The sequence below is a fragment of the Protopterus annectens genome, chromosome 16.part0 (genome assembly GCF_019279795.1).
Source record: "Protopterus annectens isolate FY-2018-M chromosome 16.part0, PAN1.0, whole genome shotgun sequence".
Taxonomy (NCBI): Eukaryota; Metazoa; Chordata; order Ceratodontiformes; family Protopteridae; genus Protopterus; species Protopterus annectens.
Genome location: NC_056750.1, coordinates 483132772 through 483159282, shown reverse-complemented (window position 1 = coordinate 483159282; position 26511 = coordinate 483132772). Strand labels below are relative to the sequence as shown.

Genomic DNA, 26511 nt, shown 5'->3' with positions numbered 1-26511 from the left:
CTGATTACATTGCAATGAACTTTTACAGTTAGTAACTACTGTTGTGTTTTTGCGTGGATATTATTTACACATATCAAATAACAGTATATAAGGACAATGGGTTTATTTCACCTATGACGAAGCTGCAAATAGTAAAAGGAGTAAACAAAAGGACACGTGTAACATCAGATGTGCAGTCTGAGAGATGTTTGATAACAGAGCTGGGCTGGAACAGTGACGTCTTGCATGACTGTGCTAATTTATTTGCAGGATTAATATGTTTGCCAACAGAATATCACATAAACCCAAATACTGTGCTAATGATGCGTTATTCAAAAAAGTATCAAAAGCTCTCGGGTGTAAAACTGAGCAGGGAAAGAATAAGGTGGAAAGCTTAATTCATTAAACTTGCAGAGCTGACCAAATTGGCAAATAGTATAATTGCTGCATTGAACAAAAACATACTTCACATTTACTCCAAAATTTAAATAAAGTGATTCATAGGGCATTACCCATTGCTTATAGCCAAGGAACTTGTCTCAAGAATGCCAAATGTTTTTTGTTTTCAGTACAACATGCAGATGATGTTTTTATTTGGCAGATATGCCTATGAAGCATGTTGTGTATGGTTAGTATGCCATTAAGATGATGGGGATTCCATAGACACTCATTTGTTATTTTCAGCAGCAGAGGTATTCCAAGGGGCTGCTGAAATAATTGAAGGCTTGCAAGATGTTGGAAATAGAGTCAGTGGTGTGAGTTTAAGGTCGTGTGTGAGACGGGCACAATAAGGGAACCTTACAGCTAACAAGTATTATGTTAAGTGTGCAGTAATTTCAAGGTAATAAGAATGAGAAGTTTGAGGTGCATTCGTCTTATATTAACATCCGAGGTACTGAAACTTGGTAAAGAAAAAAATTCAGAGAGTACTATTAGTGCTGAAGCTTGGAGACATGCACACAATACCTAGATTCTGAGAATGATGCAGTAATGTGTAATTTATACCTAATTTGTCTGAGTTAACTACATAGCTGAGAAAGCGATTGGAGCAAGATGTAGTCTGAAAGTAGTGATACAATTGGGAAAAACCTTTTGAAGTGCTCTTAAAATTGATTATGGGTGCACAAACAGTAAAGATAACTAATGCGAATAATCTAGCCGGTTTCAATAATAGTTGTCCATGATATGATGTAGTATGTGTAATCTTCTTTTAGAATGGACCAATCTGCCTATGCCTGGTTTACAGATGAATAACCGAGAGATGCTTCAGTGGAAAAGGAGCTCTTTGTAATGTAGGGATTTGAGAATTTCTTTTGAGTTTGTCGCAAAGTTTAGATGACAAAAGAAAAAAAAAAAAAAGGAGCTGAATGGAAAGATAAATAGCACCTTTGACTTGAACCAGAGATTGGTGTTGGGAGGTTAAGATCAGGAAGAAGACCAGTAACAATGTGAAATGAGTGAATAAATGGGAGCACTATAAAACATCATTCCTATTAAATGTAGTTCATGAATTTAAACTTGTGGGTCTGTGGGAAATGTTTGAAAAATGATAGGAAGTTTGATGACTGTATTAACAAATTGGAGTCTGTCTTTTAATGTTTAGAAAAGCATTGAAGAGGTGAAGAAGTAGCTACATGGATATAAAAAGTGTACACAACCCTGTTAAAATGCCAGGTTTTTATGATATAAAAAATGAGACCACAATAAATCATTTCAAAACTTTTCCCACCTGTAATGTGACCTACAACCTGTACAAATCAATTGAAAAACAAATCTGTTAAGGGAAAAATATGAAAAACGTACAGTAAGCTGGTTGTGTAAGTGTGCACACCCTTAAACTAATACTTTGTTGAAGCACCTTTTGAGTTACAGTATTCATTCTTCTTGGGTACACAGAACAAAAAAAAATCAATCAATTAAAAATCAATTAAAGAGACTCTGATTAACCCCAAATAAAGTTCAGCTGGCCAAGTAAGATTTTCCTGACATTTACTCAGTTGACTGCTACAGCAAAAGCCATGGTTCGCAGAGAGCTTACAAAGCATCAAAGGGATCTCATTGTTGAAAGGTATCAGTCAGGAGAAGTGTACAAAAAAAAATTTCCACAGCATTGGATATACCATGGAACACAGTGAAGACAGTCATCAAAAAGTGGAGAAAATATGGGACAACAGTGAAGTTGCAAAGGACTTGAATGTCCTTCCACAATTGATGAAAAGTATAGATGAAAACTGGTCAGGGAGGCTGCCACGTGACCTACAGCAACACTGATGGAGCTGCAGGAATTTCTGGCAAGTACTGGTTGTGTATTGTATGTGACAACAATCAACCGTATTCTCCATATGTCTGAACTATGGGGTAGGGTTGCAAGACAGAAGCCTTTTCATACACAGAAAACAATCCAGGCCCAGCTACAATTTACAAAACAGTACATCAAGTCACCTAAAAGCATATGGGAAAATGTGTTGTGGTCTGATGAGACCAAGGTTGACCTTTTGGCCACAATTCCAAAAGGTACGTTTGGCACAAAAACAACACTTCGCATCACCAGAAGAACCTTCCCCATGGTGAAGCATGGTGGTGGCAGTATCATGCTTTGGGGTTGCTTTTCTTCAGCTGGAACTTGGGCTTTAATTAAGGTAGAGGGAATTGTGAACTGTTCCAAATACCAGTCACTTTTGGCCCAAAACCTTCAGGCATCTGCTAGAAAGCTGAAGATGAAGAAGAGTTTTACCTTTCAACACAACAGTGACCCCCAAGTATACATCCACATCAACAAAAGAATGGCTTCACCAGAAGAAAATTAAAGTTTTGGAATGGCCCAACCAGAGCCCAGACCTAAATCCAATAGAATATCTGTGGGGTGACCTGAAGAGGGCTGTGCACAAGAGATGCCCTCGCATTCTGACAGATTTGGAGTGCTTTTGCAAGGAAGAGTGGGTAAATATTGCCAAGTGAAGATGTGCCATGGTGATAGACTCCTACCCAAGAAGACTGAATGCTGTAATTAAATCAAAAGGTGCTTCAACAAAGTATTAGTTTAAGGGTGTGCACACTTAAGCAACCAGCTTATTGAACGTTTTTATTTTTTCCTCTAACAAATTTGTTTTTTCTATTGAATTGTACAGGTTATAGGTCACATTAAAGGTGGGAAAAGTTTTGAAATGATTGTGGTCTCTTCTTTTTATATCACAAAAACCTGGCATATTAACAGGGGTTTGTACACTTTTTATATCCACTGTACAAGAAGTTTTTTTTCCCTACTAATATGTGTTTAATACATTTTTAAATGTAAGTTGGATGTTGTATAATTAAGCTGTTGTGTAGTATGCAGTAAGGGGTGAGTGTTATAATTGACTGCTGTATATGCTGGTAGTATGAAAGTGTGGATGTACTTTTTCCTTAATTGCTGTATACCAGGTTTTACATTGTAACAAAATGTGAAAGATTGGAAAGACGCAATTTAGAGTTTATGTAGTGCATGATCCTGGGCTTGTTGGTAGGATGTAAGTGTATTGATCATATTATATGTAAATGTAAAAGATAAGAATATCACCTTTTTATAGAGGTGGATATGTAGACTAATACCCTTAGTTTAAGTTAATTGACAAGAAATTTAAGCAAGCATGTCTGAATAAGGATGTAGCAGCACCTTTAGTGAATACTGATGGAAGATGAAATATTGACTGGCAAGTGACGATACAAATTGATGCCAGTTTGGATCTTCTGATAAGAAAGTCTATAAAGCTTTATCACAAAAAATTGAGAGAAGACATTTTTTGTCAAATAAACTTTCCTTTGAAATCTTGGTTGGACCATTCTAATAAATTAGCTCTTTAATGTCTACTTATGCAGGAATGCCTCTAAATTTTTTTTCAGTATGATCCGTCTTTTATATTGTAACTTTTAAAAAAAGTGGACATATCTCAAAACACGATAGGCATACTTCTAAAATAGACTAATATAGTAGCGTCTGTGATTGAAAATCAGACTGTTACAATTCATGATGTGGAGAAGGCACTCGACACTGGAAGAATAAAAGAGGAAGAATCTCAAATATAATTGTTATTAATGATGGAATACCAGGTACCTCATTAATCAACAAAATTGAAGACTTGGAAAACGGGAAAAAACGAATAGAGTTTTTGAATTTTCTGAAAAAACAAGGGAAGTGACACAATATCCTTTACAGAGGCAAAACTGTAGTAAGGCAAAAACATATTCATGTTTAACTAGTATTACCTACTTTATTCATTCTTTTTTAGTAATTATTTATTTGGTGACATTATTAGAATTATGTTTTTATTTTTTTTAAATATAATACAACATAGGGAACATTTTATTTAGGTAAATAACCCTAATAAAGCAACATTTAAGCTGAGCCCATGTTATGTTAATTGCTGCTGAATATTTATATGATCATTTATGGTTATTAGTTGTTCTCCATTATTTTTCCCCTTGATGGTTTCCTTTGATTCAGTAGTAAATAATGGCTTACCATTTTCATTGCGGGGTGGGTTCAGCTTTTATTCCCCACCATGTAACAAAGCCATATACTATTAAAATTAATCTTTTATACTCGCTTATATGCTAGATGACATTTCTTTACGATTTCATTTGGAAATGAGATGATATCTTGAAACAGCACTGTAATGAATGAATAGCATTGTGCTGAGATACCAAAGGTATCAAATATGGTATAAATAATATGTTTTCATATCAGAATGGAAAGGAGTAGATGTGGCGAAGGTGGATGAGTTTAAATACTTGGGATCAATAGTTCAGAGTAACGGTGAGTGTGGAAGAGAGTACAGGCAGGGTGGGAAGAGTGTCAGGAGTGATTTATGACAGACGACTACCAGTAAAAGTTAAAGGGAAGGTCTACAGGAGTGTAGTGAGACCAGCTATGTTATATGGGTTGGAGACAGTGGCATTGACAGAAAGGCAGGAGTTTGAGCTGGATATGGCAGAGTTAAAGATGTTGTAAGATTTGCACTGGGTGTGACGAGGGTGGACAAGATTAGGAATAAGTATATTAGAGGGTCAGCCCAGGTTGGAAAGTTTGGAGACAAAGCCAGAGAGGCACGGTTTGGACATGTGCTGAGGAGGGATGTTGAGTATATTGGGAAAAAGATGCTAAGGATGAAGCTACCAGGTAACAGGAAAAGAGGAAGAGGCCTAAGATAACGTTTACGGATGTGGTGAGAGAGGACATACAGGTGATTGGTGTGACAGAGCAAGATGCAGAGGACAGGAAGAAATGGAAACAGATGAACCGCTGTAGCGACCCCTAACGGGAACAGCCGAAAAAAGATGATCAGAATGGAAAAAAATTATCATTGTATTTATTACCATTTTGTTTGGATTCATGAGCAGAACGTGCTTTTTGTATCTCATTACTGCCAAAATGTGGTCATTTTGCAAATATGGCTTTCCTGTTCTGCAGAACTGGCTCTATGATAGTGAGCCTTGATTCTCATTTACGTAGCACTTTAACTTTAATGCATTACATAACAGAGTGAGGTTTCTTGCATCTCATATTGGAGATAAAGAGCAATCCCTACAACTTGAATTTATTTGTGTCATGGCATAAGGTAGTCTCTTGGTATGCTGTTTTATTTTTTGAAGTCACAAGTACAGATTTGTCTTTGAGAGTAGTGAAGCAAAATTGCTGTTCCTTGCTTCTTACGTTGTGTGGGATTGATTGCTGATACATAGTTATGTGGTGGTAGCAGGCAGTTATAGCTCACTTCTGCTTCTTCTGTTGATATTTGGACTGACAAGGCATCCTTTTATTTAAATCTTTTTCTGTTTTCTGTTAAAATATTATTGGCATTTGAAGAGGATGTACTGGGCATGTCCTGGATATGTATGATGATTTCTAAAAACATACCTTCCTTGACAGATGTACATTTGGCTTGAGATGTCACAGTGAAAAGTTTAAAGTAATACATGAAAATGTTAATTTGACAAACAGATTCATTATTTTATTACAGATGTTTTATGTTTGTGTTTTTATGAACAATTAAATATCACTGGACAACATATATCCAAGAAAAAGTGTGGCACAGCTTGATTGAACCTTGAGAGAGGAGAATTGGAAACCTACCTTATTGTTTAAGTTAAGGTATTTGCTTCTGAAAAGTTAATCTATAAGGAAGTTCTGATTCATTTTACATTGCCACTGCAGGCTGTTGAACACCAAACCACAGATTATCAGAATCAGCAAAATCTAATGTCCAAAACAAAAAACTCATAACTAAAATGTAGATGTTTGTTTTTGTGGTGAAAATGTAGATGTTTGTTTTTATGGTGATAGTGACAAGTCCCCTTGAACTTGTATACCATGGTCTTACAAACTTGAAAAAGTAATTAATCTCCTAAAAAGGACATCACTACTGGTGCACATAAGAAATCAATGTCCTATAGACTTGTAGGGAAAACAGAGCTTGATGATCTGATTCTGTGTCTTGAACTTTGGGCACCTGAAGTTCAAGGACTCCTACTTCATCCACCTGTAGTGTGATCCCTTTAACACATATGCCATAAAATTTAAAGGTCACATTTTGTTTGTGTATCGGCTCTTGTTGATTTAGAATGGTAGTGAATGTCATTGATTTGGTTATTTTAATGAGCAATGACAAGTCTGTTTTATTTCATGGATTTATTAAAAGGCTTGTGCAAAATTTTATAGGTTAGTTCTTACCTCTTTATTAAAGTATGGTAATTTTTAAATGTGAGAGTGATAGTAACTGTACCAATGAATACAAATTAGTTACATGTTTAATGTCACGTCCTTGTAAAATATTTTCTCTTTATGAGCAGGAAGACTGTTTACATATTTATTTATTAGAAACTCATTTCTGAAAGCTTAAAATAAGTCATGGAAGTCTTTCACTGCTTCAGTGTCCTCTATAAATATCTCTGTAGATTCATGGATAAAAAGAAGCGTATAGCTGCAATAGCATTTTGGATTGGTAGGTAAGAGGAAGAGATTAGTTAATCTTATTAACTAGGAATAAATCATTTGTAGAAGGGCTTTTAATGGGGTTTCAAATTTTGTTTAATTTAGTTTTTAATGTCTGAACAAATTTATTTAAAAGTCTTACTGCATGGATATTGTTGACAAAAGTAGTTTAAAACGTTAGTATAAAAATTCTATTTAGTTTGCTCAGTGATATATTTTTAACAAATGATGTAATGGGATCCTATCTCGCCTACATTCATGACAGATGGGTTCGGAGCCGATCCATCGGCTCCGACTCGGCAACTTATACACTAGCACGAAGTCTCTCATTGGCTGGGCTACTCCCTATCCCAGGATGCACTACACCTGCTTCCCCAGATCTCGTTTGCCGCTTTACAAGCTGGACGTGGTCTCGACTTGGCTGGAGCTAAGTGGTTCTTTTACCTTTATTGGTCTTTGACCTTGGGGTTTTTTTTGTCATATATTAACCAAACAGCTGTTTTAACAGCTATTCCTTGTTATTCCTTACTATTTGCTACTTTTGAGTGTTTGAGTGTCTTCTGGTACTTTATTTTTTCAGTCGGGCAAGGCCCGTTTAAGTTAGAGGGCCTTTGCCCTACCTTTGTGTGCTATTTAACTTTTATTACCTTTTGTGGTTAATTGTTTTCGGGCCAAGCCCGTTTAAATTAGAGGGCTTTGGGCCGTTGGACTTGTTTTGTCTGTTTGTTTGTGAGGTAAAATGTTTTTCTTAAGTACTCGCGCCAGTGTGTCTCGCGCTTGTCAGTTGGCGCAATTTTGTGATAGTGCTTACTAATTGTGGTAAAGTCATACTTGTTTAGGGCCTGTACTATGTCCAAGGAACACAAGTCAGGTTTTAAAAAATGCACTCGGTGCAGTTATAAAATGTCAATCACAGACAGTCATTCAGTCTGCGTTTATTGTTTGGGGCCGAAACATCTACAAGAGACTTGTAGCGTATGTCATGCTTTCTCTGCTAGAGTTCTTCAAGAACGCAAGAACAAGTTGATATTGAAAGGGCTTATAAAACCTTCATTTGAGGAAGCCTTAAATCCTCCTGCTGCTTCCAAAAAGAAAAGATCGTCGGCACCGACAAGTCCGTCGGAGCCGACCTCTAAAAAGACTAAATTGACCTCTTCTTCCTCGGCTCCACTGACTTCGGGGCCGTGGGTCGAAGGGTCTGCCTCGGTACCTCTTACTTCGGCTCCATTGCCTTCGGAGCCGCAAGTTGGAGTATCGAGAGGTGAATCACCTCCATCGGTTCCAGTGGCTTCGGAGCCGGTGGAAGTGTGCAGCTCAGACTCTTCCCCCTCGGCTCCGAAGAAGGCTCCTTCGGTGCCGATGGTGGTCCATGCTGTGGTGGAGTCGGCGCCGACAGTATTGGAGCCGTTTCGGAGCCGGTCCCCTTCTCTCGGAGCCGAGAGGAAAGTCTTCTCGAGTGTCTACCTCCTCTAAATCCTCGAGACTGTCAGATTCGGACCTGGATAGGGTTTTACAGAGGCTTTTCCAAACTCCAGTGTTTACTAAAATGGTCTCGGCTCCAGCACAGTTTGCTTCGGAGCCGATCCCCCCTCCAACACATTTGATTCCTCCTCCAACCTCTTCGGAGCCGTTGGAGCCGGTGGTGGTGGAGCAATGTGGAGCCATACGGTCGGAGCAGAGACCCCTTACAGGCCTTCGGCTCCGACTATGCTTCCTACCCTGTCCTCCGGTTCAGGGTTTGGTACTGCGACCTCTTCAGCCGGGCCCGAGGGAATACTTTGGGATTAGGTGCTTCGGTGCCTAGTCTTCCTCTCGGAGCATCGGCTGCTGGAATTCCCAGTGCCATTGTGGCCTCTAGACCAGTGACCTCCTTGGATTCTGGAGGTCCGGCCTTTGAGGCCATGAGGAGCGCGCTGGCCATGCCTTTGCCGGTTCAACTAGATTCTACCTCACCGTCCCTAGATTTGGAGACTGGTGCCTCTGTTGTGTTGCAGCTCCCCGGCAGCGGGGCCCCAGGGCCTGAGGATACCCCCATCGGGGGTTCCCTTCTTCCGGGTGGTCCGTCCGAAACTGCTTCGGACGAACCCCCACGGAAGAAATTGTGTAAGAGGAAGCACGTAGACTCCCAAGATGAGTCTATTACATCGGATACTGACCTCGATGACGCAGAAGGGTGCCCAAATCATCTTCGGATGATATCTCCTTCTCAGATATCTTGGAGATTCTGAGACAGAGAGGTGACTGGCAAGCCAAAACCCCTTCAGCTGAGGAGTCAGTCTTCCTCAAGGCCTTTGGGGCCCAGCCTTCCGCCTCCTGGGTGTCTCCGCCCTCGATGAACTCCTTGATTTGGTTTCTCAAGGGTGTGGGAACACCCTGATTCTGTGGAACCGGTGCCTGCGAGGCCCAATAAATTTTGTCAGCCCCCAGAAGGAATTTCTCACAAAGGGTGTGCCTGTAGATGCTTTGGTGGTGGCTTCTGCCACACAGCAGGACGTGGCAGAGGCTTCGACGTCTATTCATCCTCCTAATAAGGATTCTAGGAGTATGGATAGGTACGGGAAGCTTACCCTGTCCTCAGCGGCCTTTACCTTACGGTCGCTGAACTACTTATGTCATTTTACGAGGCTCCAAAGGGATCTTCTCAAAGAGCTAAATGACTCTATTGTTGGTAATCTACCTGAGGCGCTGGCCCCGACTGTTGGCGCACAGATGACTACCCTTTTTTCTATCGTTAACTCGTCCATGAGGCTCATTTCAGATGCGGCCGAAGGCGAGTAGAGTAGCGGGAACAGGCGTTGCCCTCAGGAGGCAAGCCTGGTTACGCTTGTGTTCGCTCATGGAGGCCTTCAAGTCTTCCTTCGCCGACGCCTTTGATGGGTCATCTTTGTTTGGACCCAAGGTGAAGGACACACTAACTCGGTGCGAGCAGGAGGGCAAGACTTTGACTGCCGTTGGGGCCTGTTTTTCCGCTCCTTCCAGGCCTTATCCCAAGGCTGGGAGAGGAGGGAAAATGTGGTTTAAAAAATCCCAAAAGTCTTTCTCTACTCCACCCAGTGATTCCCCCTCCAGAGGCGGGGGGGGGGGGAATTTTGGAAGACGCCGCCCCAGAGGTGGCAGAGGCCCCCGTAACTCTGGAGACCGCGATTCCTTTCGTGGTTCTTCATACAACCAGCGTTCCTGAGTTGTTGCCCAACTGTGCAACTCCGGAGCCAGTCGGGGGTCGCTTTGCGGCGCACCCACAAGCTTGGGAATCCATAACAAGCGATCGGTGGGTGCTTCGCATTATTAGCGGAGGATATATCATACCCTTCAACAAACCCCCCCCTTTCTTTAAGGGAAATCCCGGACGTACCACCCAGTCAGCGGGATCAGGCAGCATTAGAGGTTTCAAAGCTGCTAGAAAAAAGAGCCATCCAGCCTGTCCCCATCGACCAGATCGGATCAGGAACTTACTCAAAGTTATTTTTGGTACCAAAAAAGACAGGGGACTTCAGGCCCATTTTGGACCTCAGTTCATTGAATCGTTTCGTAAAGAAGTCCAAATTCCGAATGGTCACTCTTCAATCTATTCTTCCTTTGCTGGAAAAAATGCATGGATGTGCTCCATAGATCTCCAGGACGCTTACTATCACATTCCCATAGCTCGAGAGTCCAGGAGACATTTACGCTCGCCTCGGAGCCAGTCATTTTCAATTCCGAGCACTGCCCTTTGGTCTCACCACAGCCCCAGGGTGTTCACCAAATGTCTGGCAGTGGTAACTGCTCACCTGAGAAGTCTGGGATTCCAGGTGTTTCCTTATCTAGATGACTGGCTCCTTACTGCCACCTCCGAGCATCTACTACTCCAAGCGCTCAGAGCCACGTTCACCTTGGGCCGTTTCTTGGGGATCACGTTCAATTTGCAAAAATCTGTACTACAGCCATCTCAGCGTATTACTTTCATAGGCGCAGACTTAGACACAAAAGGAATGCGCGCCTATTTACCGGCAGCAAGAATTCAGGTCTTACAAGATCAAGTCAAATCCTGTCTCCCCCTACAAAGAGCCCCGGCCCATCGGATCCTACAACTGTTGGGCTCGATGGCGTCGACCATACTTTTAGTTCCCTTGGCCAGACTTCACATGCGAATTTTACAATGGCTACTGTCGGTTCAATGGTCCTATCAGGAACTTCCCTTGAACCATTTAATCATAATCACGGAAAGTTGCCGTTGAGATCTTCATTGGTGGCTTCTCCAATCAAATCTCGACCAGGGGCGACCCTTTATACCTCAACGTCCCATTGCCACTGTGACTACGGACGCCTCCCAGGTAGGGTGGGGGGGTCATTACCTGGACAGGTCGGTCCAAGGCACATGGCAGATCCAGGAAACGCATTTGCATATCAATGTCCTGGAGATGAGAGCGGTACTATTGGTACTCCACGCTCTCCCACAGGGCCCGATTACTATCCTATCCGACAACATGTTGGTGGTGTGGTACATAAACAAGCAAGGTGGAACCAGGTCTTACCCACTATGCAGAGAAGCCATGAGACTTTGGCACTGGGCGGTAGCTACCAACCGCTTTCTAATGGCAACGCACATACCGGGGAAGTCCAATGTGATTGCGGACAGATTAAGCAGGACCATTCTTTTACCCCACGAGTGGTCCCTCAAACAGAGTATAGCTGCGAAAATCTTCGACAGATGGGGTCTTCCTTGCTGCGACCTGTTTGCCAGCCCTCACAATGCGAAATGCAGAGAGTTCTTCACACTGTTTCCTTCTCAGGGACAGATTCCCAGGGACGCTCTGACTCACATTTGGCCCCGGTCTTCTACGCCTTCCCTCCGTTCCCCCTCCTACCGAGGGTGATACAGAAGGCCATTTACTTGGAGAGCGAGATGATTTTGATTGCCCCGCACTGGCCTCGTCAAGTTTGGTTTCCCTTCCTACAGAGGCATGCGATAGAAGGTCCATGGTTTCTGGATCCAGTGCCAGACCTGTTGACTCACCAGTCAGGACGGCGTCATCCATCTCTCAGGTCCTTGAAGTTGGCAGCATGGTTACTCCACTTCCATCCTTAGTCTGAGACAATGCTCTTTCGCCGGAAGTGGTTCACATACTGTCTTCTTCTCATAAACCTTCCACCATCAAACTTTATTCCAGTAAATGGAAAAGGTTTGCCTTCTGGGCTCAAGAACGGGGTATAGATCCTCTCACTGCACCAGTATCGGAGGTTCTGAATTTTCTGGCCTCCCTTTTTCAGTCGGGCTCTTCAGTTTCTACCATTAAGGTTCAATTAGCAGCGATCTCTAATTTTCATGCTTCTTTTGAACCTTCATTGATGTCTCACAAACTTTGTAAGGCTTTCCTTAAAGGGGCTTGGCTCCTTAGGCCTCCTTTATCTCAGCCTGTTCCCCCTTGGGATTTGAATATGGTTCTTGCTGCCCTAACTGCCCGTCCTTTCGAACCAGCTGCTACTTGTGATTTAAAATTTCTGTCTTGGAAAACGGCCTTTTAGTAGCCATAACATCTGCTAGGCGAGTTTCAGAACTTCAAGCTCTTTGTTCTGATCCTCCCTATTTGATTTTTCACAAGCATAGAGTTTCATTGAAATTAAACCCTGCATTTATACCAAAAGTGGCCTCCTCTTTCTGTATGCAACAAACTATAGAACTCCCTGTCTTTTTCCCAGAATTCTCCAATAACGCAGAATATACTTTGCATCAATTGGACGTACATAGACAACTACGTTTTTATTTGAATAGAACCGCTCAAACGCGGAAATCAAATCAATTGTTTGTTTCTTTTGCAGTGAACAAATTGGGTCAACCAGTAACAAAAGCCTCCATATCTAAATGGATTAAAGATTGTATCATTTTTATTTATTCACAGGCTAATAAAGACCTTCCCTTTCCAGTCAAGGCTCATTCTACCAGGGCAATGGCTACTTCCGTAGCTTTTCACTCCAAGTTATCAATAGATGATATTTGTGCTGCGGCTACCTGGACTTCTCCGCACACTTTTATTTCTCATTACAAATTGGATGTGGTTTCTCGAGGCAGAGCTTCCTTTGGTTCCACAGTTCTCAGGAGTGTGTTCCAATGAGCCACCCGGGATGTAGGTGCTAGGGACGCTGTCCCATCTATCATGAATGTAGGCGAGATAGGATCCCATTACATCTTTTAGTTATGTACTTACCATAACTTCAGATGTATGGGATCCATCTCGCCTACATTCATAAGTACCCACCCTCCTTCCCCCTTCCATTTGGATTTAGAGGAGCTGTAGTCACTTTTTTCTTGGCGTTCTTTCTTGAAGAACTTTAGTTGGTTATAGTGACTAATAGTTTTTCTGTGTTTACATGGGTGTATGAAAGCGAACAAACAAGATCTGGGGAAGCAGGTGTAGTGCATCCTGGGATAGGGAGTAGCCCAGCCAATGAGAGACTTCGTGCTAGTGTATAAGTTGCCGAGTCGGAGCCGATGGATCGGCTCCGAACCCATCTGTCATGAATGTAGGCGAGATGGATCCCATACATCCGAAGTTATGGTAAGTACATAACTAAAAGTTTTTTGTTTTCTATGATGGATCTTGCTGTTGTTTTACAAAAACGTTAATGATTTAAAGATCTATCATTAAACATCAGCCAAAAAATAGATTCAGTAAATATGTAAATACAAATAAGTCACAAATCATCTTTCTTCTAGAAAGTGATATCATTGCAAGTGAACAAAATAGCTTTTAGTCAGTGTGAGATCTTAATTCAGTCTCCCTTCAGAAACAAGGGAAGGGATATAGAAATCCTATGGAGAAAACATTTATGCCAAGAATAAGTATTTAAATATAACAAGTATATTATATTTTCTATGGTAATTGTTGAGTATGAAAACCAAATTATTACTGTGGCTAATATATACTGGATTCCAGATGTTGGTGTTAAATATAAAAAAAGAAACAAGTTTATTTTAGATAATATGAAAGGTAGTCAATTTTGGAGGCAATTTTAATCATATAAATAAGTCATACATGAGCCTTAAAGGACTCAGAGATTTTTGTGAATGTAAAAGTGCATAAAAATTGGACAAACATGCCAATCATAAGAGATGCGTACAGAATGAAGGATGAAGACTCTCTGCTTTTCTCAGTTTTCTTCTGCTTTAGGTATACTCAGTTGGTAACAGATGAATCTTTGACTCAAGACATGGTCTCTAAAGTTATTCATTTTAAAATTCCTCATTGTCCTCCTGTTTATATTGACTTAAGTCTCAGTTTGTCAGTAAATTCTAATAAGTAGAATCCCGGCATATATAACTAAGTTATGACTTTCAGAAATGGCTGCATACTGAAACAGACCTTTTTAGGAGTAGTTAATAAAGAAGACACTAAAGAAAAATAGAATGTGTGATTCTCTTAAATCATGCCCATATGGGAACATTTTAACTTGGTGTAGAAATAAAATGAAACAGTAGCAGAATTAAATGTTAGAAATACTAAATAAATTTTATATCTCCAAGTCTAATGTCCAGAAAGGCAAGAAATATTAAGGATTCATTTATTAAACTCATGAAAGAATATCGAGAAATCTTATTTCCTAAATCCGCACTTGGTTTGCTGAGGTGGAGGTCACTCTTATTACCTATCATTGAGGTTCTCCCAAGCTGTTCCCAGTCTTTTTTGGAAGGTGGTATTCATCCCTTCCCAGTCTTCTGTCCCCCACCCTGGTTGGGCACTGGGTGGAAGCAAGTGGCTTATTCCTGAGAGAGCTGCTGCTGTTGCTGCTGGAGGAGTCCCTGAAATTTAAAATGATCAAAAACAACAAAAGTGCAAAATCTTTTTTTTTTTTTTTTTTTTTTTTTTTTTGTGTGGGTAAGCAAGGTATGTACCAACTCTGAGAGCAAACTACAGTGGGGTAAGGGCAAATTCCTTTATCCTGCTGTATCACTATCCCATACAAAATGTTGGTGGTAAAAACTCTATTGAAAGCAATGTTTGCTTATTTGAGTGTTCAATATTTCAGACTGTACCCATATATATGTACACATTCACACATACTTTTTTTTATTTGAAAGAGAATGGTTACCAAAGTAAGGGACAAACTGGTGCGCACCAGGAACAAACATGCCTCTGCAGTCATATGATGTTACACAGTATAGCTTCACATGTTCAAGTCCATCTCCAAGTATGTAATCTTTCAGAAAAACTTGCTTTATGCTGACTAATGAAGAGGATAACCAAGTTTTTTCCCCATAGGGAAACTGATATGGTACAAAATGTAACAGTTTATCCTATGGTGATGTCCTTTCAACAGTAGTGTCAGACTTCTGTTTCTTGCAGTTCTTTATTGTTCGTTGTGCAGCACGTTTTTTCTAAGCAGAAACTATTGCAGGTTTAAAATTTGTGGTATGTCTGTGTAAGGTAGTCTTAAGTTGGAAGAGTGCCCCATAACATCTACTGCTGTAAGTAGCATGTAATGGTATTGAAATGTTTTCTGTGACTTGTTTTGCTGTTTCTACTTTGGAAATTGTTGGGGAGTTTGCATTGCTGATCATTTAGAACCACTCAACAGCTGACTGGCTCAGCATTTAGTCCATTCTAAGTCTCATATGTGACCCATATTTTTCCATCTCCAGGACAGTACCAACTCTAAAGGGTACATATTGAGGGTACATAATGAGGGATGAACGCTGTGGGATCAGAGTGTTTATCTTTGTTTACATATTGTAGATAAAGTAATCTTGTTTTCTAGATCTTCAGAATGTAGCCAATACATTGTAAAAAAAAACAAAAAACTCTCTTTGTTTCTCAGGGAATTGAATAGTATGGGCATTTGGTACAGAATGGGAAAAGTTCCTCGAACTGTGGAACCTGCATCACCTGCTAATGAAATGCCTCTTTCTACAGCAGCTCCTGCCCTTAACCTTTCCAAGTAAGTTAATTCTCTCTGTTTTGTGTGCCTTTTTCATTTTTTAATCTGGGTGACCTCTTAAAATATGTTGCATATTCTTAAGATGTGATTATTGGGAATGCCTAATAGATATGTTTTGTCAGTGCCATAAGGCTTAGTGTTTTGCATCCCCCTACAAAACTTTTTAAAATCCATTGTACCCCAGAATAATGGAAAAGTACTATCTTAGTAAATATGGACTTCTCTCTGACTTTTGAAATGGATTGGAACAAATAAGAATGGATAGCTATATAGATTGTTATTGAGCTGAAGCGAGCCTTTACTACAGTAGATCATAGTCTTATTTTAAAATATCAGTTTCAGTTCAAGTACTATTTGTTAGCTGGTTCCAGTGCTATTTATATAATAGAATATTTAATGTTTTTTGACTATATCAACCATTAGACCTTGACACATTTTCACTGTAGGGGCCTCTTAAGGCTCTGTATTCTGTGTATATTAACAACTTAACTAGCACCATACCACCCAGTGCTGCAGCTCTACATGCAGATGATGTAATTGTTTATGGTTCGTGCTCCTCCCTCCCTAATGCTGAGGAGCACTTAAAACACACCTTAACCTACTATGCCAGCAGATTTTGAGCAATAAAATACAAACAAAACAGCTGTTAGGCTGTCTGGAACTCCCCAAAAATTAGGACACTGTGCTTCTCTATCTCTGTGACCTTGACATAATAAGATTCAGCTGGTGCATCATTACAAACAAATTGCTCTTCTAATGGACACCTGTACAGAGTTCACTTAAGACTTGACAGAGCTGCTCCTGTTTTATTGACGTAGGCTACGGTAAGCGCTTTTGCCATCACCACCACAATCGTAGTCTAATCCGATTGTAGTCAGCTTTATTGAATGTTAGCTTCCTAGTAAATATTAAAGCTTTTTTTGTTTAGTTCATTTATATTTATTCTAATTTGTTAACTGAAGTAAAGCAGTAGTCTCAGTGCACCATTTTCAGACTAAGCTCAAAAAAAGAAAGCAAAGAAGCAGGCAGTAGCAAAACTCTCACTGTCATGTTTACGTACCAACAAATGAGGTGCTCCAACACTGCTAATGTTGATGTGTGCACATTTAGTGTAATAAAAGACAGTATGTTGTAACTGTGAATGCTAGAGCTTACATTATTTACACTATGCACAATTTGTGGTGGTCATGTTTAATAGCTGGAAGTATATCTGAAGATGAGCGAGAGAAGGAGATAACTAAATGAGAAGAACCTGGGGTAGAGAAAAGAATATACAAAGTGGGTGTAACTTATTCTATCAGCTTGTGGTTGAAGACATGGTGTCAAGCATTAGGTTGAGGCTTTAATGTTAATTGCTGTGTTATTTTGTTATATTTGAAACAAGCAGGAGACACCTTTAAATATGAATTATGTTAAATGGGATCTACTTTTTTTATGAATGGTATAATTAGTTTAATAATGCTAGTGATTTTTAGGGCAGTGAAATTGGTAGAAGGAAGTGGAGTATGTATCATTGCATAAGAGTTACAGGAAACCTAAACCACGAGAAAGCAAAACAATCTACTTGAAATGAGTTAATGGATATCATATAATCTGAAGTAGTTGACTTCATTCATTCTGCACATATAGGTATACGGATCCGATTCGGATCCGAGCTGGTAAAACTTTTCAAGCATCAGCTCCAAGCTCCTCCCTTACCTATATTACATTACTTCCTCCTATCTAGCCCCAGATATCGTTTGCGCTCTGAGTCAGCATCGTGGTCTCTGAGTTCAAAGCTAGTTGGTAAGGTTTTTGGTCCTTTATTGCTAATTGCTGAGTGTGTATACCTTCCTTTTTTGGTCGTCGTTTTGGTCTAAAAAAAAAAAAAAATTTTATTGATAGTTATTAATTTGTGTGTGTGTAGTATTGTCACTGGTTCCCACCTAGGCCCAATCCCTGTTAAGTGTGTGTGTGTGGGCCCTAGGGCTTTTTCTGTCTTTGCTATGGCTGAACAGCCTAAAGTTCTCTTTAAAAAGTGCACAGAGTGTGGTCATAAGCTTTCTCCAGCCGATGGCCACACTCTGTGTGTTCTATGTTTAGGGGTCACCCATCTTTCTGCCTCCTGTGACATTTGTTCGGGTTTCAATCCTAGGGCGTTGAAGGATCGTCGGGCTAAGCTTGTGGTTAAGGGTCTGTTACCAGCTTCTGCCCTGGAGTCTGCCTCTGTTTCCTCCCCAGCTGGTGACTCTGTGCAGACAGGGACTCAACCTCCTGCCAGGCTTGCTTCCTTGGAGTCGTTTCAGAGAGGTAGGGACGAGAGAGAAGGAGAGGTGCCATAAAGAGAGGGACAGGCCCAGGAAAAGGTCTCCTGACCGGGAGTCCTTCTCCAGCCAGTCTTCCAAGGTACCCATGTCTTGTTCTCCTCGGCTCCGCTCTCCCCGTTTCTCATCGGAGCCGAGGCACTCCCCTCTGATCCGACCCAGACCCGAGTCGGTCACTTCCTCCAGATTGACTCGGAGTGTATCTGAACTTGATATGGACAGGCTTATGAGGAGGTTCATCCAGAACCAGATTATTCAGATGGGGGGGTCTTACCAGGGCCTTCTCCCATTGTTGAGGGTTCCTCTTCTGCTATGTTCCACCCTATAGCTCCTTCCCCGATCTGACCCGACACTTCGGGGTTCTTGGGTCCGAGACCTTTCGGAGCTGTGGGGTCGGCGCCGATGGTTTTTGTTTCCTCGATGCCAGCCGTCACCTTGAGTTCCTGTGATCCGATCTCGGATCCAGGGGGTTCTCAGAGCCGTGGTCGGGGAGTCAGACCCGAGGGTCGAGATCTTGCTCTTTTGGATCCCACCCTCGGTGCCCGGACTACCCCACCGTCGGCTCCTGTCCCTGCTTCGGTGCCAGGCAGAGCCTCTTCCTTGCATTCTCCGGAGGGTGCTCTCCATCGGCATTCGGGGCAGTGGAAAGGGTCCTCTCCCAGAGGTTGAGACCTCAGCTCACATCCTTGGATCCCACCCAGATCCCTCTGTTTTAAGGATTCTGCTCCCATTGCCCTGTCTCAGGGACAGCCCGTGCCAAGGCAACCCCAGGTTGTTCCCCTCAGGGAACCCCCAGAGGCTTACAAATCCTCTCCAGAGAGTTACACTGGAGAGGAACCTCATAAGCGCAAGTGCAAGAGGAGGCACTTGGACTCCCCTGAGTCCATTACCACTGATACGGACTTGGATGAAGGAGAGGCTTCCCCCAGATCACCTACCGAGGACGTCTTGTTCGGAGACATTATGGAGATCCTCCGCCAAAGAGGAGGTTGGTCAGCCCCCAAACCCTCTGCGGATGAGTCCGTATTTCTGGAAGCCTTTGGCTTGGGCCCATCTACTTACTGGGTCTCCCCTCCAGCTGACCCTTTGGTGGACCTCATCACCACTTGGGCGTGGAAGGATCCTGACACCGTAGAGCCTATACCCAAAAGGCCAGACAAAATTCTTTCCCCGCCGTCAGACAGGCAGGAATGGTCCAAGGGAGCCCTGGCAGACACTTTGGTGGTTGCAGCTGCCGCAAAGAAGGAACTGGTATAGGAGAGTTCCTCGGTCCATCCACCAGACAAGGAGTCCAGGTCGATGGATCGTTTTGGGAAGCGCATGTACTCGTTAGCGACATTTTCTATCCGTGCACTGAATTACTTGGCACATGTCATCTGACTGCAGCGAGACTTTATATCGGAGCTGAGTCTCCCCCAGAGTTTCTGTCGCAGCAGGACAAGCAGTCCTTCACTGCGAAGATGACTACACTGAAATCAGTGACTAATACCTCTATGCTTCTCCTCTCTCATGCCACAGAGGGAGCCGCTAGAGCTGCTGGTACAGCCGTTGCCTTGAGGTGACATGCCTGGATCAGGCTGTCAATTTGCAGACCCCTTTAAGGCGTCTTTCATCAACATCCCATTCGATGGATCATCCCTCTTTGGGAAGACTGTACGTGACACACTAACCCAGAGTGAGAAGGACGGAAAGACTTTGTCAGCCGTCGGAATCCGCTTCTCTAACCCCCAGAGGACCTATTCCAGGAACCAAAAGGGCAAAAGAAGATGTGGTTCTGGAAATCACAGTCCGTTCGTGACACTCGGGAATATTCATCCCCCAGAGGCAGAGGGGGGTCAAGACCGACGCCGTCCCAGAGGCAGAGGGGGTCCCAGAATCTTCGGGTCTAGGGAACCTTTTTCCGACAGACCCGCACAGCAACCCTGAGGGGTTGCCTGGCTGCTCTACACTGGAGGCAGTCGGGGGAAGATTATCCTTCCATCCAGCGGCATGGGAGTCCATTACTGCAGACCGCTGGGTGTTAAACATCATATCCAGAGGATATTCTATCCCCTTCATTTCATGTCCCATAACTCCAGCATGTCTTCCAGATGTTCCAGCCGCTCACAGGGAGGCTGCAGCTTTAGAGGTTTTGAAGCTGCTACAAAAACGAGCCATCAAGCCGGTCCCCCCAGATCAGTCGGGATCAGGCATCTACTCCAGGTTCTTTTTAGTGCCAAAGAAGACAGGGGACCTCAGGCCCATTCTGGACCTGTCTATCTTCAACCTGTCGGTAGGGAAACAAAAATTCCGGATGGTCACTCTACAGTCCATTCTACCGTTTTTGAGGGAATGCGACTGGATGTGCTCGTTAGACTTCCAGGACGCTTACTATCACATCAAGGTCCACAGAAGCTCCAGGAGGTTTCTGCACTTCCGGCTAGGGGCCAGTCACTTTCAATTCAGAGACCTACCCTTTGGTCTCACCACAGCCCCCAGGGTGTTCACCAAGGTTATGGCGGTCGTAGCGCTCACCTGAGACTTAAGGGCATTCAGGTATTCCCCTACCTAGACGACTGGCTCTTTGCTGCATCCACCAAACGTCTCTTGTGTCAGGCCCTACACTACTTCCTCGGTCTGGCTCACAAGTTAGGCATCACGATCAATATCAACAAGTCCCACCTGGCTCCGGTTCAGATCTTAGACTTCATTGGGGCAAGGTTGGATTCGATTCGGTCAAAGATTTTTCTCACCCCGGAAAGGATAGAAAATCTCAGACTCCAGGTATCGGCGATCTTGGATCACTTGGTAGTCACAGCAGCCGTTGTTCTCAGGGCCCTGGGTTTGATGGCAGCCGCAATCTCTATCCTCCCTCTTGCACGTCTTCACATGAGAGTCCTTCAGTGGAATCTGGCAGTTCAGTGGTCCTGGCTAGACCTTCCGATGAATTTTCACATTCGAATCAATCAGACATGCAGAATATCACTCCAGTGGTGGCTTCATTCAGCGGACATTTTCACGGGGCGCAGCTTCCTAGCCCCTCTGGCTCAAGCCACGGTGACCATGGACGCTTCCCAGCTCGGGTGGGGGGGCACTTCCTGGGAAGAACGGTCCAAGGCACGTGGTCCCCTCCAGAGACCAAGCTACACATCAGTGTCCTGGAGATGAGGTCAGTGCTGTTAGCATTGAGAGCCTTCCACCCTGTCCTACCTTCCGGCACGGTAGCCGTTCAATCAGACAACATGTCTGTAGTCTGGTATATAAACAAACAGGGAGGGACCCGATCCTACCCCCTTTGTCGCGAGGCCATGAGGGTTTGGGAGTGGGCCATATCCACCAGCCGGTTTCTCATAGCAATGCATATCCCGGGACACTCCAACATTCTAGCGGACAGTCTAAGCAGGGCAATCCTTCTGCCTTACGAATGGTCTCTGAGACATTCAGTGGTGGAGAAGAACTTCCGTGTTTGGGGTAACCCTTGCTGCGATCTCTTCGCATCTCTTTCCAATGCGAAGTGCAGCAACTTCTTCACTCTGATCCCCCCTCCGGGGGATGTCCCCAGGGACACTCTGGTCCATGCTTGGCCTCCCGGGCTACTGTATGCTTATCCCCCGTTACCTCTTATTCCAAAGTTCCTTAAGAGAGCTTGCCGGCTGCAGTGCAAAATCATTCTCATAGCTCCCTTCTGGCTGCGTCAAGTGTGGTTTCCCTTCCTATGGTCTCATCTGTTGGCTCCTCCTTGGATTCTAGATCCATGCCCGGATCTGATCACTCACCCGTCGGGCTTGCCCCTGCCCAACCTGGACAATCTCAAGCTGACGGCGTGGCTGCTCCAGTTCCCATGATCATCAGGACTCCGGACTTTCGTCCCCGATTAAGAATATTCTGGTAGCTTCTCTTAAAACCTCCACTAGGAAACTCTACAATAGTAAGTGGGGACGTTTTTGCGTTTGGGCCTCTCAACGCAATCTGAACCCGTTTACAGCCCCCGTCCCGGTCATACTGGATTTTCTGGCTGATCTTTTTCGATCAGGCGCAAGTGCTTCCACCATTAAGGTTCAGCTGGCTGCCATCTCTAATTTTCATGTGGGTGAAAATAAGGTTGCTTTGGCTTCAGTCAAATTGTGTAAAGCTTTCCTGAAGGGCACTTTCTTATTGCGACCTCCAGTTAAAGAAACAGTGCCCCCCTGGGATCTGACTTTAGTCCTTCAGGCTTTGACCTCTCCCCCTTTTGAGCCAGCCGGATCAGTTCCGATTAAGTTTTTGTCATGGAAAACAGCCTTCTTGGTCGCCATCACTTCAGCCAAGAGAGTTTCAGAGTTACAGGCCTTATCCTCCTTGCCCCCCTATTTGGTTTTCCACAAGGATAGGGTTTCGCTGCGTACGAATTCTTCCTTTCTCCCCAAAGTGTCCTCAGCAGCCAATATTAATCAAATTTGCCAGTCTTCTTCCCAAATTTCCAGAATAGAGGTGATCGTAAGCTTCATTTATTGGATGTCCATAGACAGCTTCATTTTTACCTCCATAGGACTAAACCCTTCCGGAAATCGGATCAATTGTTTGTCTCCTTTTCTAAACCAGTTTTGGGCAAAGCAGTTTCGAAAGTGTCCTTAGCAAGGTGGATCACTCTTTGTATTGCACAGGTTTATAAGGACAAAGATTTATCTCTTCCTGGTGTATTAAAGGCTCATTCCACTAGAGCAATGGCCACTTCTGCAGCTTTTTGGTCAAGAGTTCTGTTAGACGATATCTGTGCGGCAGCGACTTGGGCCAATTCGCACACATTCATCTCTCATTATAAATTGAATCTTATTTCTAGAGGGAGAGCATCCTTTGGCTCTGCGGTGCTCAGAAATATCCTTCCATAGGGTCCTCCCAGGAATTCTAGTAGCTGGGGACTCTGTCCCATATGTGCAGAATGAATGAAGTCAACTACTTCAGATAAAAAAGTTATGTTCTTACCATAACGTTCCATCTGAGTAGTAGACTTCATTCTTCTGCACCTTCCCTCCCTCCATCCCCCTCACTCTTCAGGTTTTTCCTGTTGAGGATTGTGGTTATATTGCCTTTTAGTGTCAGCAAACTCAAACTGGGGCTAGATAGGAGGAAGTGATGTAATATAGGTAAGGGAGGATCTTGGAGCTCGGAGCTGATGCTTGAAAAGTTTTGCCGGCTCGGATCCGTATACCCATATGTGCAGAAGAATGAAGTCTACTACTCAGATGGAACGTTATGGTAAGAACATAACTTCTTTATTTGGATAAAGACAGTTAAATTCTTATTCATAGAAGGTTGACAGTTACAATATGAAAATAAGCATTGAGGGGAAAAAAATGAAAGGAGATGGGTACAAGAGTAATTAATGTATTAACAAAATGTAATGGAAAAGAGAGGGAGAGAGAACAAAGGGTTTTTACCTCTACAGATAACCTAATGCATTCCTAAAATTTTTGTATCTACAGATAACATGATATGCTTTTAAGTCTAACTGCATTCATTAATATGATGTTGAATTACTTTATCTTATTCCTCTGATCTTGAATTACTTGCAGTATTGGCTGTGATTTTGGTGCTGCGGTAGCATTGTCGCCTCACAGTAAGACGCTGTCCGGTTCGATTCTCAGCTAGAGCGTCTTCTGCGTGGAGACATGCGTGAATGGGCATACCTTCGTTGAAGGTTGTGCGTCAGGGCTGGTGACTCGGCACGTAAAAATCAACTACCAATCATTAGCGGACCGGAGTTCTGCTGTGGCGACCCCTAACCGGGAAAAGCCAAAAGACACAACAACAACAACTTCAAGCATTCCATTGCTTGGAACTATTTGCTCATACATGCACACGTGCAAACACACACACACACACACACACACACACACACACACACACACACACACACACACACACACACACACACACACACACACACAACATTTATTCTTGCACTTGTAGGATCATCAGTTACAGTGCACATTGGTAAATGGAAGGAAAACAAGAATAAATAGTAGAAGCCCATGTGGCAGCAGGAAGGGCATATATACTCTGCACAGAATGCACCCCAGCCAAGAACTGAGCCAGAGAGTTGGTTGCTGTGATCCAGCAATGCCAACTGCTGTGCACAGTTCAGTATTAATTATATGAGTCTGTAAATACAATTTATTGAAACTTTTTTTTTTTTTTTTGCTTGAAGTTTCATTGAGTTTTATATTTTGGAAAAATGCTTACTTGTTAAACGGTTCCTAGTTATGCGGTGGAATAAAAAAAAAATGCTTCCAGAATTTAGATAATCCATTTCCTCTCCACTCTTGTAGGTGTATCATTGTTAGAATTAATTTCCTTTAAATGGTTCTTGAGCAAGTGTTTGAGGTGCAGACTGTAAAGAAAAGTCTGTCAATATACAGAATTCATTATTGATGGAGAAGTTCAAATACTTTTGTTTTTACTTCCTGAAATTTATTTTACTCATTAGCTTTCAGATGCTTTGACTTCCTGAAGTTTAGTTCACCAGTTAGTTTTCAGATGAGTTTTAATCTGGTGGTCATGTGTATGCATGCAAATATCAAGGTGTGTTATAAAAAAATGTTCCTTGTGTATGAGCTTATATTTATAATAATGAATCAAGAGTGTATCTACTGTATATAATTTATGTGATCATGTTTAATACATTTCTAAAATAAGAACCTTATTATTTTCTTATTTTTGGCCAAAACTGATTTCCAATTCCAGTTTCTTCATAGCTGTTTTCTTCAGGGGAACTGCATCTTGGAGTGGATACTTCAGATGTTTCTATGTTATGGATGGTTTTCTTCACACCAGATGAGAAAGCCTTATAGCCTTTAGTATGTGAACATTTCTATGTCCAGGGGAGAGGGAGGAGAGGACAGGGCCATCACACTGTGATCAGATATGGCTTTCTCTTTAAGCCATGCCTGCCTCCCCCTGGTATGCTGGCTGATGTAATCCTGGTAAAGATGCAGTGGTGCTGTGAGAAACACATCCACTTATTTTGTGGTTTGTTCCCTTTTTATCTTGCTACCTACTACAGCATCAGTCCTTATCTGTACCACCAATGTTCATGAAATTAACTCCATGCCCAGCGTACATCCTGGCACACTGTTCCCTGGAAGATGTGAGTGGGCTGTACCTCATCATTCCTGTTGCCCCTGCACCAGCAGGTGCCCGAGTTACTAGGCGAGCTCAAGTTGCCCAAGTCCTATTCAGAACTTGTGATCTCTACCAGTAAACACACTTTGCCCCCACAGTCAGTCAGTCATTGGCCCCCTTCATGTCAAATCATCCCAATTCTCCCTCACCACTAAGGCAGTGGTTGAGAAGGGGCAGTCATTCAGACAGTCATCAGGGATAGTTTGAGGTTTTTGTTTAGATTCACCCAGTCCCTAACCCATGTACCTGGAAAGGCATAGGGGATGGGCATGCAGTGGGATGACAGCAGAAGACATCTTCTTGCTTCCAAAAGGGACTTTTCCTGCCCCCCCTGGACACGAGAAAAGAGCTTTCTTGTCTCCACCAGGAAGTTAGCCTCCATCCCCCAGGAGACAAGTGGGCTATGTCCCTTAGTTCTTCTCCTACCCTGCTTGGCTCCTTCAGTGCAGGAGTCGTTAGTTGTTCCACTTTCACCTGGGGTGCATTTGGGAGTCTTATCCCTGCAGCATGGAACAAGGCTAGCAGCCTCATTTTTTTTTACTGGATACTTGGATTTTTTTTTTCTTGATGAGATGCTGCTCTGCTTGTAAATAATGTGTAAATATGATATTCTGTCTTTCCAGTGTGTTGGATTCCCTTTGTTTTCTTAGAAATAATTACTTTCGCATTTCACTGCACTCATTCTGTTATATATGTATTGTAATATAAAGAACTGTTGATTGGCAGCATGGAAATTCTTATGCAACTGTCCACTGACAGTGTGATACATACACATTTATACAGTAAACCTGCCCCAGCAGCATACAGATTAATGCAGTGACTGACCCTGATGATCCATGGTTGTTTAGCAGCATTCATGCTGGAGATACTGAGGTGAGGGTGGGAGTGAGTAGCCAACCCGTAGGGGAAGGATGGTGAATCAGTTCATTTTTTTTTGCAAAGTCTGCAGGAATACAGTTGCATAACATGCAGAAATGAGCCTAGTGAGCCCATGATGCAGTGGTGTGTCACTTAAAAGGGGGTTGCCATGTGTGGTACCAGCCATGCACCCTCTGCAGGCAGCAGTTCAGAAGCTTGCAAATCACTGTGGGCAGGGATTAGATGGGGGTGGTAGATGCAGTCCCTGATGTACAGATGACAGCTTCTACTTCCAGCTTGCTTGCAGAAGCAAATGGACTGTCGAGGTCTTAGTTTTTTGGAATGAATGTGTTG

At 42.9% G+C, this 26511-nt stretch overlaps 1 protein-coding gene across 4 annotated transcripts in view; it reads left to right on the top strand.

Annotated features, from left to right (window-relative positions):
• Positions 1 to 26511, top strand: part of MVB12B (multivesicular body subunit 12B) — a 1443639-nt gene that overhangs the window by 613882 nt on the left and 803246 nt on the right. For all 4 annotated transcript variants that reach the window (XM_044058226.1, XM_044058224.1, XM_044058227.1 and 1 more), the window contains one exon: positions 15737 to 15856. In XM_044058226.1, the coding sequence (XP_043914161.1) occupies positions 15737 to 15856 (120 nt within the window). The remainder of the gene's footprint in view (positions 1 to 15736; positions 15857 to 26511) is intronic.